The sequence below is a fragment of the Chroicocephalus ridibundus genome, chromosome 3, assembly GCF_963924245.1.
Source record: "Chroicocephalus ridibundus chromosome 3, bChrRid1.1, whole genome shotgun sequence".
In the NCBI taxonomy this organism is placed as follows: domain Eukaryota; kingdom Metazoa; phylum Chordata; class Aves; order Charadriiformes; family Laridae; genus Chroicocephalus; species Chroicocephalus ridibundus.
Genome location: NC_086286.1, coordinates 50,088,236 through 50,109,007, shown reverse-complemented (window position 1 = coordinate 50,109,007; position 20,772 = coordinate 50,088,236). Strand labels below are relative to the sequence as shown.

The following is a 20,772-nucleotide window of genomic DNA, read 5'->3' as shown; positions in this document are numbered from 1 at the left end:
CAGAGTAACATAAACGATTTTCTTTCAAATTTAGAAACCTCTAAATTCTAAACTTTTTTCCCCTGCTTTCAATGAATTTTTTTCTTATTAAAATCTATGTTTTCTTTTATTGCCTGTATCAAACCATTCCTTTGATATTATTTAGTATATAGCAAATATATGGCCGTATGGCTGCAACAAAGTCAATGAAATTCGTATCTTCTCCTCAGAGGAAACAAAGATAAAACCCAGCTACTACCAGTCCAAAATCAATGAAGCCTGAATAAAAACAAACTCCAGTGAAAAAAACATCCAAAAAAGAGTATTTCACAGGATTCAAATGTCACTTTCTGCAGCACATAATCTCTATATACATTGAAGTAAAAACAGCCTAACTTCTTGATAGTGGCTCACATAAAGAGAAGCTGGATTTGTGATGCAAAAGACAAACTGCAAAGAACAGCTACAGAACACATACTGTACAATGATCATTTATAGCCTCATGGAATAATTTTGCAATATTTGTGTGCTACTTTATGTTCAGCTTAGCCCTGCTATCAAAAAAAAAAAAAGGCTTTAAAGTTCCTGAAAATCATTTACATCTTACCTTCTTCCAATTACTTAAGAAAGATGTCTTAATAATCTGAAGAAACACTGAATTCCCTGAGAACAAATTTGTTAAACTACTGTGTAACAAATACTGTAGCAGTACTGTATCATTATTTTTACAGATGTTTGTAACAAGTACAGGAAGGAAATACAGAACTTTTATCTCTTTTGGTTAATTACATTTTTAGAAATCCTGACCTTCTAAAACAATGTTTAATATATTCCAGAAACATGGTGTCCCTTTGGACAAAATCACTGCTTTTATTCCAGTGCTACCTAAAGAACAAACCTATGACAATAATACATCAATAAAACCTCAAGACACTATTCCTCCCTGCAGTTTATGTAACTTGCACTATGCATTTGCTCAAATTAGTCAGTGATACATGAAGCAAATTTTTTTTAAAGTTTATGAACTTGCTATTGTGTAAAAAAAAAGACCTCACTACCCTGCCCACAAGGCATATTTTCATCAATTTTCTCACAAAGAGAAAAATATCAATAATGTTACCTCCATTAGTTGTCACAGTGCCACAGTTGCTTCCACAAAATAAAATGAAAATTACTCAAAAAAACCCCCAGTTTTCAGAAATCAGTTATCAGAGATTTTTACTTAGAAATAATTTTCTACAATAACTTTAAATAGTCTACTTTTATACTTGCTAAGGCCTGCTAGTAAATAACAGTCCTCTTCCATTATGAAGTTCCACAGTAAATCAGTCCTGCTATATGAATTTTAAATCATAACATTTACTACTATTACAAATTTAACAGACAAACAGTTCTTATAGAAATTTAGAATTCATTTTTTTTAAGGCTCATTTGCAATTTTAAGTAATGCACATATGTTTGCACATGCAAACATTTTTGCAGATATGGATTTCTCCATAGGAATAGTCCCTTTTTTTTAAAATAGTTGTTCTTTAGAAGTCTGGAGCTACAAACCAAACACATTTGTTGCCAAGTCATTGCAGTCAATTTTTTAGTTAATAATCTGTTACAATATATTACTGCAATATACATATGCATTGTCATTATAGTATATTGTCTTTATTGTTTCTATTTCACTATCGTAATATACATATGCAATGCAGATTGCAATATATATCATGACACACTACTATTTACCTCCCAGAAAACTGAGAAATGGGAAAACCTGGTAGGCAGTTTAATTCCATAACAAAAATTAACCAACCAGAGAAATAACTCTACATTTTGAATCAGCAGTATTCCCTTTCACCCATTCTTCTCAAGGCGATGAAATCGGAATCTTTTAATTACTATGCTATTTCAGGTTAAAATCAATTATGTACTATTTCTTTCATAATTTAATTCATAAATTTACCTGCAAAAACATTATATGTATTGGTGAGGTTGGAATTGAATATCAGTACAGCCTTGTCAGCCAGGCCACAAGCCAGCATCTCTCCATCCCCTGTAAAGAAGAGCGTCTAATGATTTATATTTGAAAGCAACAAGGACCTAATATGCTGTTTCTTTTAATAATAAAAATCACACATGTCACTACAACAAAACACACACCAAAAATTCATATTTTCTATGTATTTTGTATGAACATCACAAACTCATATGGCAAAATTTGGTATGAATTTTTACACAACTAATTTCTTGTCCTGATATATTCTCAAAACAGTTATTCATCACAAGGTAGAAATTAACTTTTCACAAAAATAGTGCTACAAAATTTAAGTGCAGAATTTTTTAGCAGTCATTTAAATCTATTCCCTTACACTAATTTTTTTATATTTTCTTATTAAAATTATATCATCTTTTCTTATATATTAGAATGAAAAGCACGTATTAGTCATTCTGGATCACTTCTCAAAGACGATGAATTTCCTTCATAAGGTACTCCTAAAAACTATCCAAGTTCATTCAGATTGTTCATTTACATTAGTAATCAGTGAGGGGCACACAGTGACAGGATAGACTCCCTTAATGTCTACATAATGGCAGTGATTCGTGAAATCTAACTGCTCAAAAACTTTTCCTGAAAAAATTAAAAGTAAAAAGAGCAGATAAATGAACGAATGGGAAAAAATAAGACATGGTGGAGCAAGAGAAGATAGCAGTGAAAGTAAGGAAATGAAGCGCAGAATTCAAATCAGTGCTACTAGGTTCACTGTGAAAAGTATTTTTAAAAAGGTACCACCTGAACACCCCCTTTATACACCTCCTGAGCATGTTTACAAAGGGAGAGGAAATTAAAGTCATGCTTGACTCACCAACATTAGACATTGCTATCCATTGTCCAAGAACCATCTACATTGCAGGTTCAGAATACTATGTTCCACAACACATCTTTTTCCCACATTATGGCAATATAAACAGATAAGAGATCCATATTTCTAATCTCTGAGAGTCATCTGCTATAAACTACTTTTAAGTGGGACACACAATGGGGTACATGTATATGCTAAGAAGAGGCATTCCAGAAACTTTTTTCATTACCAGTTAAATGCACCAGTATACTAAACTGGCAAAGAACTACTTTATGAAAATATTTTTCATTTTATCTGAAAAGCAGTATTTCAGTCGACTTTTTCTCCAGGTACTAGTAATTGCACATACTGGATAATGCTGTTAAATATTTTCATCACAAAAATAAGATAAGTAGTCCTGGACAAAATATTCCAAAAAATGCATGCCCCACAAACTCAAAAGTATGAAGTCTTTGAGGTAAAGGGTGGTGCTCTTCTGCAGATTTCCCCCACTCTTCCTAAAGTTTTGACAGTATGGATTTTCAGCATGAGAGCTACTTGGTAAGTATATCTGGTCAGTGATATAAAGTAAGACATACATACATAATTAACAATACATAAACCTTCTTGTGCATACAGAAAGAGAGAAAATAATTTTGCATAGAATTTTGGAGGCTTGTTTAACGGAACATCATCTCAAATCCTGAAGAAAACTGTTTTCTAACAGATCCACAAGTTGTAACTCATAACACTTCCAATACTACAAAAGGATGTTTGATAAATCTAAGGTGTGCATTAACTTAGTAATGCAACTTTAAAACCTCTTAAGTTTTACTTAAGTTTTCTATTTAATTTTCTTTCAACTATGTTTAAAGATGCACATAATATTAATTATTGTAATTCATACTTCACAAAGATCACTTGAAATACTGCTCCAAGCTTCAATTCCAAGTTGCAAATTTGCAACCCAAAAGATAGTGTAAAGCTAGGAACCATCTGGTCAACACAGACTACAACAATAACAGAACACCCTTTAAAACCTTACAATAACATGATTTTTTTACTCCAAGAAAAAAAATCTCTGCAAGTTTTGCTAAACCTTGTTTTGCTAAACTGTGGTTGCTTAAGCCCGTGTGTGCATGCGTGTGTGTGCGAGAGACAGAGATAAAGACAGAAACAGAGAAAGATGTTCCTTCTTCTGTGTAAGTCAAAGAGGATTTGTACTTAAAATGTATTATCGAAACTATAGCAAAGCTTTTCTTTGCTAAAAAAGAACATTTAGTTTTAAGTGCACATAACATTCCTAGAAATAAGCTCTCTGCAACCATTTTCTTTCAGTAGCCATGAAAATAATTTCTTCCCGTTCTCTAGGGAACACAGAGATGGCTGGAATATATTTTAGAAAAGTTACTGATTGTGTCTAATTCCTTTTATTTCTGGAAGATGAAAGTTGTGCTTGTCCCCAAAATATTTATAAAGATATACGTTTTAAAATACTTTGGAAGTATTGTGGTTTGCAGAGTGTACATTGACATAATTATATACTTGCTAATACATTTGACTGGTAATCTAAGTTGTTTCTGTATATTTATATGGATTGGAAATGACTAAATCTATTACAAGGCTCACTTCTCCAAAGCCATGAAGCATTTCTTTAGGTTATATGGAAGAATTCTTTTTTTATATTTTAATATATAAAGTGGAATAATCTTTACATAAGAAATAGGAGTATTTTGATTATTTTTAAACAGAACTTCAGCTTTTAATACACCCTAATGACACTAAGTAAATGTCTCAGAAAATAAATTCCTTAGTGAAAGACTACTGATTAGACTACTAATATTCAAGTTCTAGTGGGAAAGTCATACAATAAATCCAAAAGGATAGAAGATGTAAAATCAGAGAAGAATTAGAATCCTTTTGCATACGTGTTAGCAGCTTGCATGGTTTTGCAAGTTAAAAAATTATGATCAAACATATATGATATTGCCAGAAAGTTTTCTGGGAATTTACCTAGTAAATACCTGGTCTTAATAAAGCATGTCACACAAATTTTGGTTTTCTTTCTGCACAGTGATGCAACAGTACATTTTATAAAGCCTGTACATACCAGAATACTCAATGCAACAAATTGGGGTTGGTTTACATGTAACAGATATCTCTTTCTCATATTTGACTGGAGGATAGCTTTCCAATGGATATTCTTTATTTTTTCTTCAAAGAAGGAAAAAAGAGAAAGAGAGGAAAAATATTAAGATATTTAAGCCCATGATACATTTTCATTGCAATTATGAAATACATGTGCTTTGGGAGCTATTCTAAACATCTTTATATAAATATTTCCTGGAAAACTTATGCTAAATCCAAAATAAGAGGCAGAATGAATTTTAAATTGTCATACCTAAATTACTCCTATCACCAACCGTTATGAATTCATAAGATCAAGAGTTAATATGGACTTGTACATATAAATGAAACTTAAGTTGCATACCTATCTAATAAAAATATTTAAAGAATGCAAACTCTACCTTGTTGTGGCAATATGCGGTATGAAAAATATCTCTGTATGTAAAAATAAGAATTACACTGATAACCTATTTAACAAGATACAAAAAAAAAACCAGACAAAACTTGAAGTACTAAGTAGCTTAATCTATCATAAAATAGCGCAAACCAATCTAGAAATTATCTGAAGTGCTCACCTGAAGGCTTGCCTATGTGTGCAAGGATTACAAAAATTTAGTCTTGAGCTATTAATTGTTTACAAAATGGTTTTATAAAAAGAGAAAAATGATGGATTTAATCATTCTTAAATTTTATGTTTGTACTTCATAGAACAGACTCTATATAATTATAATAATGAGAAAAAAATGTGTGTAAAATACTGCACCAAGAAACATGAAAGTGCCAGCTCTAAAAAAACATTAATTCTTTGTGTCCACAGTGATGATGAATCCACTGTCCAATAGTACCGTTATGCATACTCTGTTTAAATCCATTAGAGTAAGCTTGCATTAGCTTAAGATAACATGATTTTAGGGGTGAGTGAGGCACATGATCTGAAAACACTAAGTCTCCCTGTGCCACATTCAGTTATTTTTCTGACTAGAATTCCAGCTTAAGAACGTCGGGACTATGCTTCCAACCATATTTAGCATCTGTTCTTCTTCCTACCAACAAAAACCTAAGAAAATAGATGTGTGTATTTTCTTTTATGTGTAAGACTTACTCAAATTTAATTGATAGTCTGATAATCTGAATCACTTGCTGCAGTCATTTTATAGCAAATTTACAAAGCCTTTTAGTTTCAGTTATACTCCTAACTAAAAAGTTCCAATGAGAGAAGCAGCTGCAAACTATATTTCCAATATAACTGTATTCATCTTAATTTTAATTTGTTCCTCTTCTAATGGAGTTGCTAGATTACCTACTGTTTACAAGTGGTCTTCCACTTTGATACCTCTTTTTTCTTCAGGTTATTATTTGGAGAAAACATGGTCATTCTACAAGAGAGAACACAGACTCTTCTATATGTAACATTAAATGTTTCATGACAGAAATAGTTTCTTTCAAACAAAAAACAATCCTACTTCCTTCTTACTATTTATGTCTACTAGTAATGTCAGTAGGTAAGATAACGTACACATTGACAACAAGATAACTTTCTAATGATCTAACGCTCAAGTTTGCACCTAAGTTTTGCTTTGTGTGAATTATTTGTTGGATAATGTATTCTGAAGGTCAAAATCCATTCATATAAAGTTCTCAAACATTTCTTTTTGCAAACTGAAGAAACAAAAAGAGTTTAATTGTATGAAAGAGACAGGATGCCTAATATAGGTTTTGAAAAGATGTTGAACAGTGACCAGAAGCTATGAGGATTTTGTTTTACAACATATTTTAAAAATTATTTTCTTTGATAATATCATATCTGTTTTTCACGGGTCATTGATTTCACAGTCATGAGACTATATGGCTCTATTATGTGACAAAATATCACATACCAATAAAAGAGGCAAAATAGTAATGTATCTACTCACTGTGGTGCTGCTGTATAACCTGATGATTTAATTTTATTATGGAAAACCAATGGCTGATCTTTCACTGTGCTTTTCACTCCTATAGCAAAATAATTTAATTTTCATTAAAACGTTTTTTTAACACTATATTCTTAGAGTTAAGGTAGACAGTGAAGCTGACACAGTAGAAATATTTGGTGTCTCCTTATGTCACAAAACACATTTATGACCAATCACCCTAAAATAATGATTACTGAGAAAAGGAAAGAAATATGAATTGTTACATTGCATAACATCTGTCCTCCAATAATATCGATGAGTAGGAACTTCTTTAAACTTTGAATTAACAAGAATATTGTTCTGAGGAACTTGTTTCATCATTGATTCACAAGTGTGTTTTGCAGTTGCCTATTTTATGCTTAGACTTTATATGCACTAGCTATAATATATTCACACTTTATATTTGGAATATGGAATACATTTACAGATCATTAACAAACTGGTTAGTGGTTAGAGAAATGTTTGGGTTTTCATGTGTTTTAAGTCATTAACAATGTCTGCATTCACACTGCTGTACTAAGAAGCCTGAAGGGCAGCCTCCAGCCCAAAATTAAATATGAGCATTTCATAGCAGCAGAAACAACCTAATTAAATAAATGGTGTAAAGGGGGAAATTTTGTCGATATTCCCAGGAAAAATCTTCAGGTGCATTGGGAGTCATCTCCTGGGCACATTTACCTATGCCGAGGACAGAAGCTCCTTCAGCTCCCACCAGCTATCCCTTCTCTTCATGTAGCGATGACGCAGAAAAGGGTCCTTCTTGGGAAGCTCCCAGTACCACTCACCATCAGAGATCATATGATTTCCTTACAGCACCTAATCTGTCTGAGTGCGGCGTGTCACCAAGGGTAGTACAGACATAGGTGCTGGATGTCCAAAGCAGCCTGGAATTCTAGCTACAACGCTGCAGATGCACTCTTGGAATATCATACAACACTAAAGGTACATACTTTGACATTCTAACAGGCCCAACAAATTCATCAATATAATAAAAATAGATTATTTCTACGTGTATACAGCTACTAATATTTTTATATCTTTCCTAAACAAAAGGTGATGATGAAATATTATTTTGCAGGTATTTTTTAGACTTTGCTTTACTATTGCTAAGCAAAGAAGCTACAAGTGCTTCAACAGCAACTGCAAGTCAGACCTTTTTTTTTTTTCACACAGTAGAACATTGAGGCAAAAATTAACTTCCTAAACTTTCGGGTATTGACAAAAGACTATTCAGGACAACAAAATTAACCAAAACAGGAAACTAAAATTAAGAAAGAAATGGCAAATTATACAGAAAAAAATATATCGCATGCTATGGAAAAAGAATGACTTACAAAAAATGTAAACATTCTACACTACTAAACTCTCTGAAAATCCACAGAAAGTTCTCACAGGATTGTTTTTAGAAGACAAAAAATACCATATTACCATCATTTTCACTACAAATACAGATGTAGGATATGAAATACTATTAGAAGGATAAAATCCTTCCTACTAAAGTAAAAATATCGTGCAATATATAAAACAGAAATAAATATATTGATTGTATTAGGCACCACCCAATTGTGAGTTAATTACTGTTATTAGAAATATAACTTTATTAATTAATTTCAAGATTGGTTTATACTTACCAAATGTTTTACTAGAAGGTTCTTTCGAGTTTTTCTTTAAACCTTTACACAATGGAGAATTTGTCAATAAAGAACACCTAAGTTATAAAACCAAGCACAAAAATCAATCAATGCAATGGAAAAGCATCAGATTAGGAAAAAGCGTCAAGACTTTTTAGATATTTATATGCATGTTTGTATATGTCATACCAGTGAGATTTTCATAAATACAAATCAGGCATAGCAGATCAGTTATCAGCTCAGATACCCAGCAGCACAGATAAGCCTTGGCCCTGACTAGATTCACAGACCATTGTATTTACATGTTAAATCCCATTCCTGTGAATAATAACTGATGATTTTATTACAAGCACATGTTGTGTTTCTCACAGCATTCTCCTGGAGAAACATGGCTTGGATGGGTGTACTCTTCACTGGGTGACAGACTGGCTGGCTGGCTGGCCAGGCTCTAAGAGTGGTGGTGAATGGAGTTAAATCCAGTTAGCGTCTGGGCACAAGTGGTGTTCCCCAGGGCTCAATACTGGGGCCAGTTGTCTTTAATATCTTTATCAATGATCTGGACAAGGGGATCAAGTGCACCCTCAGTAAATTTGCAGACAACATGAAGTTGCAACAGGGCCAAATACCACGTCCTGCTCTTGGGTCAAAACAACCCCATGCAACACTACAGGCTTGGGGAAGAGTGGCTGGAAAGCTGCCTGGCAGAAAAGGACCTGGGGGTGTTGGTCGACAGCCAGCTGAATATGAGCCAGCAGCGTGCCCAGGTGGCCAAGAAGGTCAACAGCACCCTGGCCTGTATCAGGAATGATACAGGTAAGTAGGATGGTGAGCAGGACTAGGGTGAGTAGGAGTGAGTGAGTAGGTGACTAAGGAAGTGATCATCCTCCTGTACTCAGCACTGGTGAGGCCACACCTCGAATACTGTGTTCCATTTTGGGCCTCTCACTACAAGAAAGCCGCTGAGGTGCTGGAGCGAGTCCAGAGAAGGGAAACAAAGCTGGTGAGGGCTCTAGAGCACAAGTCTTATGAGAAGCAGCTAAGGGAACTGGGGTTGTTTAGCCTGGAGAAAAGGAGGCTGAGGGGAGACCTTATTGCTCTCTACAACTACCTGAAAGGAGGCTGTAGGGAAGTGGGGATCCATCTCTTGTGTCAGGTAACAAGCGACAGAACAAGACAAAATGCCTCAAGTTTCCCCAGGGGAGGTTTAGATTGGATATTAGGAAAAATTTCTTCACCAAAGGGATTGTGAAGCATTCAAACAGGCTGCCCAGGGAAGTGGTTGAATCACCATCCCTAGAGGTATTTAAAAGACATGTAGATGTGGCACTTAGGGACATGGTTTATTGGTGGAGCTGGCAATGTTAAATTAATGGTTGGACTTGATGACCTAAAAGGTCTTTTCCAACCTAAATGATTCTATGATTCTATGATTCTAACAATCTGGATGAAGGAGCAGAGTGTACCCTCACCATGTTTGTTGATGACACAAAACTGAGAAGAGTATCTGATACACCAGAAGTTTGTGCTGCCATCCAGACAGACATCCACAGGGTGGAGAAATGGGCTGACAGCAACCTCATGAAGTTCAACAGTGGGAAGTGCAAAGTCCTGCACCTGGGGAGGCACAACCCTATGCACCAGTACATGGCTGTCAGGAAGACAAGGTCAGGCCATGTGCCATCTGCCCAGTGAAAGGACAAGAGGCAATGGGCACAAACTGAAATACAGGAGGTCCAGGAGGTCCTCTCTGAACACTAGGAAACACTTTCTTACTTGTGAGAGTGACTGAGCATTGACACAGGCTGCCCAGAGACAATATGGAGTCTCCCTCACTGGAAATATTCAAAAGGACATGGTGCTGGGCAACTGGCTCTAGGTGGCCTTGCTTGAGGTGGGCGGCTGGACAAGAAGTCTGGCAGAGGTGCCTTACAATCTCAATCACTCTTTGATTCTGTGATTTCTCCCACTCAATACAACTAAAACATGATCCCATGTCAACAAATGGCACTGTACAAAACCATCTGATGCACTTCAGTGTCAGGAAAACTAACACATAATCCAACTCAGAGGAAAGAAAACATTTAAAGTTATTCTGTACCTGGCAATAACCGATAGACTTTTTTTGTTTCTACTTAGTAGAAAATCAGTCTGCTGAGTTCTCACCAATGCAGCAAGGTTAACTTCCAACACAGCAATAATATCTTCAAACATTGAGGTGATCAAGCATAAAACCTGCAGCAATTATACCATAAAATAACACTCCATTTACTTCATAATTTAAGCTCCAGCACTGAAGCATTTATAATGGAAAATTAAATCACTTTGTGTCATTTATGAAAATTAGTCAAAAATATCCATGGATTTAGTCTTGCAGAGCATTAAGCAGCAAAAAGTGGTTAATGCTATCCTTCAAAAATAGGCTTATGTTGCTTAAATATGTGTCTTAATAGACTTGCATATGTAACAGTCACAGAAATTCCAATACCTTCTACAATATATATATTTCTGCAGTTAAGAGTTGTGAGAAAAGAAGCACACATGGAAGAAAGACTGGTTTCAGAGACATGCTGAGAACATGCTAAGAACTGAATTTAAAACAAAATCCTTCTTTAAAACAAAACTCTGCTATGTTAAATATGTAGAAAGACCTAGATTCAGCTCACTTCTATAGGAAAACTGTAACATAAAAAATGGAGTATACAAAAAAGAATGCCTTTCACTTCCTTAAAAGCGCTTAGTGACTTTCCACAGAAATTTTCTCACAACTCAAATAGTCTGCACAGATTTCTTGGAAGGATTCAGAAGCAGTTCATCCTAGCATTTGTTTGAGAAACGAAGCATAACAATGCTTGTATCTTTTTTCCCTGAAAAGATTGCCTCTGCTCCCCCAATGGTCATTCTTGACATCCAAAGTACACACTGAACACTATAAAAAACAATTCACGTTTTGCTTATTAGTCACTTTGGACAGTACACAAACTGTGAGAGCTTTAAAACCACCCATGTATGTAAACTAGTAGATTCCATAAAGAAGAATCAACCTTCTCCAGAGAAACTACTGTGTAATTCACCCCAAGCAAAATAAATGCAAAATTAAACAAAATGCATAATTAATACTTATTGAAAATAACTGGAAATGTAAACATTCGTTAAATCAATGTTTACTGTATAATTACCTTTCCATTAACTGCCTTCCGTGTTATTGCACATGATCCAGCAAACCGAATGCTGAGGTCACTGTAATCTTTGCCAAAAAGAACATAGTGCTATAAAATTGAGTTTGCATTTCAAAAGAAAAAACTATCACTAAGACAGGAAAAAAAAATTACTCATACTAATTTGACACCACTATAATCCACCGTCTTCAGTATATATATCCTAGCTTACCCCCACATTGTAAAGTAGGACTAGAATAACATTCCTTGTATTAACACTCATAAACTGCAAAATCAGATAAAAATTCATTGCTAGCCACTACAGAAACCTAGTGTCAACACATCTTCTGAGACAAGTCAGTAATGGCAGAAAAACACATAAAAATTAATTAGAAAAAAAAAACATTTTAAAAAACCCACTTAGGTTTTACTGTATTCTGCTGTTTCACAAACTAATTCTTATACTATTTATATCAGATAACAAAGGTAAGCAATCACATTATGGTGTAGTCAGATGTTTTATTATCATACCTTTGTAAGATAAAAAACCTTCTAATTCAAAGTTTGCCAAATTAATTATTAGCAAGCCAGTAGAGCTTCCTATCCAAAAATAGTTAGTACTCAGGGCAGAAGATCTATTAAAAAAGGAGAAAAAATTAACTGAGTATGATAAAGAAGCTTTCCTTATTACTATCCAAAACACAGCAATTGGGTTTTCTTAATACTTGTTACCCATTCCCAGAACAATAATAATAAACCACAACCCCAAAAAAAGATTTTAAATTTACGGATTTTTTTTAAAAATCTGCAGCTCAAACTAAAAAGTTTCAATCAAACGTTGAAGTTTTGAAAGCTAAGAACAGAACACACAATCCTTGATTTTATGTAAGTGCTCATAGCAAGTCTAAAACAGCATAGGAAACACTTTTCTTCAAAAATAACTTATGTTTGTAACACAAAGATGCTGTAAAGCACTGTATACACAAAAGCTGAATTCAAACAAAGGCGCAAATCCACGTATATTCTTACTTTTATCACCTGTAATATGAACACACAAAAAGCAGTGAAATTTAAGGTGTGTTTGTACATAGTTAAAGTACAAGAAAAAAAACAGCAAAAATTAAGGGGGAAAAAACAGACGAGCCTTGAATGTCTGTCTCAGTCTGTGCTTAGTGGCAGTAGTATTGCAGTTAGGTAATGAAATCCAGTCTTTGCAAACACCACAGGGTAGACCAACTGGTTACAGTTTCAGTCAACACCCTCACAGAAGAAAAATGTTATCAAGCATAAGATCATTATAACAAAATAACGGTTGTCGTCCTCGAACAGAAAATGTTTTGATGCCATAGTTAATAAAAACGGACATTATGGTCAATGTCTTCATTTCAGCTGGGACAGACTTAATTTTCTTCCTACTAGCTGCTGTGTCTTGGATTTATACTGAAAATAACTATGAGATAACATGTATTGGTTTAGTTGTTGCTAAGTAATGTTTGTATTAAGTCAAGGACTTTTTCAGCTTCCCATAGAAGCTGAGAAGGAGCACAAACAGGACAAGGTGGCGAAAGGAATATTCCATACCATAGATGTCATGCACAGTATATAAATGGTGGCTAGCTGGGGAGCAGGAATCCACGATCGCTGCTCAGGACAGGCTGGGCAATCAAACATCGGGTGGTGAGAGCAATTGCATTGTATCACTTTATTTTGTATAATTTTTTACTATTATTATTTATTATTAATAATTTATTATTATTATTTTATTTTTATTATTTTCTCTTCCATTACTGTGCCATTAAACTGTCTCCACCTCAACCCATGAGTGTTTTTCATCCTTTTTCTCCCTCTTCTCCCTGCCCTTCTCGGGGGAATGGGGGGGTGAAGTGAGGGTGAGGGGAGTGAATGGCTGCATGGTCCCAGTTGCTGGCTGGAGTTAAACCACAACATTTTAATACATTTTCCAAATAAGAGTGCATAGACTTACTGGATTGATTTGTAAGGTCAGAGTACAAGAGTTGAAATAAGGGTATGTAAAAATATAAAGCTGAAACTTGGCATGAAAAGACTCACCACAGTGGCTAAGTATTTTTTTATAGAAAAAAAAAAAAAACACAACAAAACAGAAACAGTCAAATACTCTAAAAATCAGATAGGGGAAGACAGTTTCAGTTGTGGTTTGTGACATTTTTATGTGCTCTGTATAATTTTATTTGTGGTTTGCACTACTTTCATGCACGGCAGTAAGAGACTGATTTAATTTGTGAATTCTTTGAATTATTTATAAAGAAGTGGCACTATCAAGTTATTATGAACGATGATGTCAACCAATATATACAGGAAGTTGATCTCACACCCACTTTAAAATAATAAAATGCCATCCACTGTGAAGAAATTACTCAATGTCAAAAAGCTTAGGGAGATATGAGGCCGGTAATTTTTTGCATATCAGTCTTGCAAAAAAGTTTCATTGTTGCATTTCATTGCAGGCAGAAAAAATGGTAAATCAGGGATTCCTCAGTTGTTCAGACAAATCTGAACCACCTGCTAAAACCAGCACATGGTAATTTAAAAATTAAACAGAAAAATACCTCTAAATACAAAACTCTAAACCCAAAAATATAATGGAACTGGATTAATAGTAATAATTTAATGGTCATGGTTGTTTATAAGCAGAACAAAACCTCCAACTGTGATGAAATAGCTGAAAGCATAAATAGTCCTTAGATGTACAATGCCAGGCAGTATCAGGCGAGTACAGGAAGTGATGTTATCTCAATTCAGAAAATTATTTCAATTAACCTATTACTGTGGATCCATTTCAGGAAACCATATCCAAAAAGGGCATTGAAAAAGAAATGCGATTGAATTTCAGGAAAAGTTCAAAAGCAAATGTTAAAAATATTACATGCCTTACACATGCCTTACACAAGGTGCAAATTATTTTATCCAGGAGTGTAGAGATAACTTATTCATGACCCATAATTTGCTATGCAAGGAGGGAACTTGATAGTAGCTGGTTCTAGACTATCAAAATAAAAAACATACTAAGAGCCAACAACTGTACATGAAAAGAGGTTAACTCAATTTAGAAATAAAATGGAATGAGTCAGTTGCTGTAACAACTCAATTAAAGACATCTTTAAAGATGTGCTGTAGTTCAAATCAAACCTATAGCTTTGATGAAGACAAAGTTTTGTTGATTTGAGAGTGGTATTATACAAGCAAAAAGACTAACTGACTGTAATAATTAATCTTCTGGCCTTGGAGTTCTGACATTCCATTAAAGTATGTCTGAGATGTACATTTTTAAAATCACCATTTCCTTCCTTTCAATGGTAGTCCTTCTGAAAATGCAAGCATCATGAAAATAACTGTTAAGAAGTATTGCAATTTGACATAAAGACAAACAAAATGATCCAAGACTGCTGGGTATTTTTCTTCCCTGTTTATCAAAAATTGTTTCTATATGTAACCAGAAGATTAATCAGTTATACCTGTGTAACCCACCATAGGCAAAGGGTTGAACAAGAGTTTCTTAAAACATGATATGGCCAATAAATTTCTCCAAATGACAATTATAAATAACAACAACAAAAAAGTTGTTCTATAAAACAGTTCTTGTGGCAGTATCCTGAGTGGATCCCCAGGCGCCTTATAATATGGTTAAATATTTCTTCAGGAAAGAAATGCAATATAAGTATTAATTTAGGCCTCTCTCCTCTACCTGGCCAACCAATTTCATGGAAAGGAGTAAAAACACCATGCTTTGAAATGTCTGTCTCTCTGACAGAAGTTTGGCTAGAACAGGTTATGTAGTTCAGAAGTTATTTAAATTTGGAAGGCAAACTGACACAGGCACACAGTGACTGCATCCGACTTACTTCCTTAGGAAAGCAAACTTCGGCCAAATAAATTTGGCCTTTTCATTCTAATTGGCTTCTTGATTATTTTTTTAATTGATCTTCCTTGATCAATTGGAATCAATAGATGCTAAAATGGCTATTCCCAATGCCAATTTTGTAAAATAATTTTTCAGACTAGAAACCAGTTTTAACTTTGGATCAGTTTGTGTATATTATCTGTCTAAGAGTAGGCTACCAAAACTTGCAGATCACTAAACACGTTCTTTGATTTTCCTACTGCATTTTTAAAAAAATAGTAAGTTGCAGTGAAAATAATCCAAGAACCAATAGGAACTCCTAGGAATAGATTCCAGACAAATACTTAGCAGCATTTTAAAGGACTTACATGTTTTCTTCATTACGGAAACATATTAAGAAGTCACAGTGTTCAATTAAGAGGACAGGCAATGATGTTTCCACTGATCCTTCTGGTCTCATGTTGTTTGTTTTGCAGAGCTTGGAAGTATTTTGCCCTTCACCTAGGAAAGACAGACAACAATACTAGCTATAAAAACAAAAAAATATGGGAAACAGATAGGATTTAAGAAAGAATTAGAAGTAGTAAAGTAGCATGAACTAAGACCACACTCAAGAAGTTTCTTTTTTAAATAATATAAATAATAAATCATATCGGCTTCAATAAGAATTCTATGGTACAGTCTGAGACTCACAACTCTACCACTTATAATTATCATAGTATAAAAAGCACACCATCAGTAGCCAATAACAACTAGAATATACCATAAACAGCAATCTAGAAGCACTGTGCTACCTGTTTTTTTTCCAGATTTCCACACTTTATTACAGAATTTCTCTTGCTCTTTCTTTAAGTTGATAAGTGCTACACAACGGTAATTATGACCGCTGATTAAACTGAAGATCCAAAGCTGCAAGAAAAAGAAAAAGCAATTGCAATAACCTTTTGACACTAACTATAAAGCTTGCATGAATACAAACTAAAGGTCCAATATTTAAAACTGTTGGTATAACTAATGAATTTTTGTATCTGGAACCTCATTTTGGACCAGAAATTCAATTATATGCATTTCTAAGAGTATCAAAGCATATATTCAGTATTAGCCATTATCCGTTTGAACTGCACATCTAATTCCCACAGGTTTATGTCTTGGAAAAAACTCCTCATAGACTATTTCCCACAATTAAAAGTCACAGGTAACCTGCATGTAATTGCTCACTGAGTCATGTACATGAATTTAATTTATACCTTTCTCTTTTCACGCACCACTATAGTTAAATCTTTAATTTTCTTCACAATTCACTGAACGGTAACACTGAAGAAAAACAGCTGGAAAATTTCATGTAAACATATTCTTAACATTAAATTAAAGACGACGGACGTGAACTGCCTATTCACCATTATCACATTTTGATTAGAATTCCAACATGCTGAAATCATAGTCTCTTCCACTTATTGTCATGTGTTTCATTCCTTGGCCAAAATAGGAGAATCCTATTTTTCACCTTTTTTCTTTTAAACCAGACATATTTATAGCCTCTCAGTGTACTCTTCTCATATAATCACTGATTGTCCTTTTAGAAACTTTCCTGGTTTTCAGAAAAAAGTTTCCATTTTGTGATAGAGGTCTTATATACCATATATGGCTTACGCTCAAAGAACTGAATTATGCTTACTAAAATAACTGTTTTAGCAGTTCAAAACATGTATGCAGATTGTGAAACTTTTTTATACACAGATACATCAATAGCAGTTGACTGTTTTGACATAGAGACTAAGTTTAATGGCCAATTCTTACCTGTCCCTCAGCACATCCAGTGATAATCTGTTTATTTTCTTCATCAATTAGCAGACTTAACAAAGGAAATGCTGCTTCAAAAAAGATAAAATTATTTCCAGAGTAGACATAAATCAGATACTTAATTATAATACATGATTCAAAATTGAATCCTCCTATTCGTAAAGGATGGAGAAAAAAAACCTTACTGCAATTATTAGGGTTTCACAATGTTTTGTGTGCCTTAGCTTTTGTGTTGCTCAGGGCCTTCCATTTGCAGGTCTGTGGCCTGCCTTTCACCCAAGTTGCCATGGCAGTCGTTTTCTGCAGCCTTTCACCCAAGCTGCTGTGGCATGGTTTTAGTTTTCCCTTGTTATTCCCATGCTGTTAGTCTCATGGCCTTGCACCTGCAAACCCTGATATTGCGGTTAAGGCAGGTTTTCAAGGGAAGCAATTGCCACAGGCAACCAGGGAGGAATCACCCCTTCTTCTCCTTTCCTACCATGTGGCTTTAGCTTTTAGTTTACACAAATTCATCCAATAATATGTATGCACAAAGCTTAACAACCAATCTCCATGCAGCTTGTTTCCCCAAAATGTGCTCCGATCACCACTAACAGCACCACAAGCAAGAACAACCAAAGGGGAGTTTGAGCAGGTCCTGTTGAAAACAATATAGTTCCTGAAGGAAAAACGCTATTGGAGGGCGGGTCCCTGCTGCACTGGGGACAATGCTTGCCTTCCTCCTTACTACTGGCTTTAAAGGATAATATGTTAACTACTACCTGTCTACTAGAATTATTTTCACTAAATCAACTAAATACTTCTATAATAATTCTATATTATTGTTTAGGGAGAGAGTGTATTTTTGCTATGAAAAAGTATGTATAAAAAAGAAAACTTACGCGTTAATACTCCTGACTGATATATTAACTGGCCGGTAGAATAGTTCCACACCTTTAGAGAAAAAAAAAAAAAGATAGGCACCTACTTAGATCTTTAAAGGAAAACAGAAACTTCAATGGCCATCATGTGGTGAAAACAGAGAAATGCAGCCATTGAAAGCGATGCAACATGGTAAAGGATTTTTTTCCAGCATTTTTTTCTAACTATGTAGGGCTTTGTTTAATTGATAAGTATCCATAGTGAAAAAGGTGAAACTCACCTGGTATGGATACACAACGTAATTAGAAGTACTTATTATCTTTTCTTAGGTTCATCTCTTGGTAACTTAAGCTAAATTAATGAAGACATACTTGAACTGGTTCTAGATTTCATACAGGGAACTTGCATAGCTTCACAATTTTCATACTAGGGTCTGGGATAAGAGGTCATTATTAATAACAATAATACTTACTATGATCTATAGACCCACATATAACTCAACTTTCATTATTAACATGACCGTTTCTAAGTGATGCATTTTATGCTTAATAGTTGATTAAAAAAGGTAAATAAACCCAAATTTTTCCTCTCATGTTGTTACTTCTATGAGCTTTCATCTCCACAAGTAATTCCACTATATTTATCATTGCTATTACAGCTGGAATTGAAAAAATCTCAGCCAGACAGTCAATCCCTGCCTTCTGAACATGGTTGTGAGCCTCTATTTAGCTCCCAAGCTTTTCTCATTATTCATGTCTCATTTCTCTCTGAATGTAAACATCATTCTTCCAAAAAGCTGTTTCCTAAGATCTTGCTTCACAAATTTATCTGAAGAGATTCTCATCTGTTTCAATTCTTTGGCCAACTAAAAGGGCTAGGGGAGAACAAGGTTTTGGACACTGCAAGTCCCGCAGTCACAGGAGCCAACTATCATAGACTCCAGTACGGCTGCCCTCAGAGAATTACCTCTGATCTGCAGAATCAGGCAGAGAAAATAAAACTTGAAGACTTACTTACTAAATTACTTGAGAAACTTGCAAAATATTTTCATTTGATTGTCATTTTAGTCCAACATTTATCGAGGTTAAAAAAAAAAAAAAATAACAACAACCCCTCCCCAAACTTATTTATTCGGATTTTGTATAATTTATCAAGTCTTCATTAAGAAGCATATAGATCTTTTCCTTTAGTCATTTTTACCTTAGTCATTTTACTATTTAATTTCTTAGATCAACATAAACTAAATAAGAAGCAATCAAACAGAAAGTCAGAATTATTAATATTTCCTAAAATTCCAATTAAATATTCGCTTTTTTTTTTCAAGACCAGGACAAAAAATCAAAATCACATTGTCTCCAGAACAGACAGTTACATAAAAATTGAATTTAGGAAAGACAAACAAACAAACAAAACCCCCAGCCTTTGATATAGTAAACTTTAATTTTACTTTAGCTTGTAGAACCAAAATGTTGGGCTATGTTTAGAATCATATAGAGGACAATCAGTAGTAGACTAAACTGTATCTAATCAAGGTACCCACCCAGTATCTCCTGGAAGATACCTTGGGTTCACTTAAGCTCTTTTTTTCCCCTTACTGTCTAAGTTGTCTTCAATTGTTGTCACGTACAGCAGCAGCAATCCATGGTGTCATTGTATAAGATGTCTGGCAAAAAATCCTACCAGTATGCAATTACCCAGCCACTACATGCAATAGCCCAAAATTCCCAAAAGGGAAAATTGCAATCGGTGTCAGCAGACTCAAAGTGAAATGCTTTCATTCAGTTCAGCATACCTGAAATTACAACCAAACTGATCAAAATATTTTATTTCCATTTGACAGATGATAATAATCACCAAAGTTAACACTTCACTGTACAAAGTTTTGAATATACAAACCCTGCATTACTCTTTTAAAAAAGAGTAATTAATTTTTACAATAATTTCCCAAGCAACTTTAAGAATAATGTCCTGATCTCTGTAAAGTCAAAGATTTTTTGCTTAATCTTCAGAAAATATTTAAAGGGAAAAAAACCTACTTCACATATTCACTAAATTATATTTTTTTAAGGTGCAGCTCTACAGTTTTCTTGCCTTAAAGGTTCTGTCTTCTGACACTGATACAAGCATACTTTTCTCCCATGTGCAAAACTCAGCAGCAGTCACTGGTGCCAAGTGGCCATCCAATTCAGCTAGTATAACTTCATTCTGTAATTAGTCAAGTAAAAATAAAATCAGATTAGATTTCAAACTAAAAATTATAATTATTTAATAGTTAGTTAATAATTAATTAATTAATAATTAATAATAATTAATAACTGTTGCTAAAAATTGCCAGTTTTGGATACAAAATATTAATTCAATGTGATTTTTCTTATGGAAACTGTAGACCCTGTATATCTTCCTGCTGGCAAAACCACTACACATTACATTTGCTTCTTCAGAATGAACGACATAGGAGTAATTTTTCAGATGTCCTCAGAATATTTTCTTCTTCTAAGTTATTGAGATAGTGTTTCATTTCAACTTTTTTAATATGTTCTTCTATGTGGTATATGA

General features: G+C 34.2%; 1 protein-coding gene across 1 annotated transcript in view; it reads right to left on the bottom strand.

Annotated features, from left to right (window-relative positions):
- Positions 1-20,772, bottom strand: part of WDR27 (WD repeat domain 27) — a 123,639-nt gene that overhangs the window by 99,041 nt on the left and 3,826 nt on the right. Inside the window, exons 4-16 of the mRNA XM_063331032.1 lie at positions 20,308-20,421; positions 18,237-18,288; positions 17,353-17,426; positions 16,350-16,464; positions 15,924-16,056; positions 12,207-12,310; positions 11,697-11,764; positions 10,619-10,752; positions 8,521-8,597; positions 6,851-6,929; positions 6,242-6,313; positions 4,921-5,024; positions 1,934-2,023 (exon numbers count right to left, since the gene is read on the bottom strand). Coding sequence (XP_063187102.1) covers positions 1,934-2,023; positions 4,921-5,024; positions 6,242-6,313; positions 6,851-6,929; positions 8,521-8,597; positions 10,619-10,752; positions 11,697-11,764; positions 12,207-12,310; positions 15,924-16,056; positions 16,350-16,464; positions 17,353-17,426; positions 18,237-18,288; positions 20,308-20,421 — 1,216 coding nt within the window. The remainder of the gene's footprint in view (positions 1-1,933; positions 2,024-4,920; positions 5,025-6,241; positions 6,314-6,850; positions 6,930-8,520; positions 8,598-10,618; positions 10,753-11,696; positions 11,765-12,206; positions 12,311-15,923; positions 16,057-16,349; positions 16,465-17,352; positions 17,427-18,236; positions 18,289-20,307; positions 20,422-20,772) is intronic.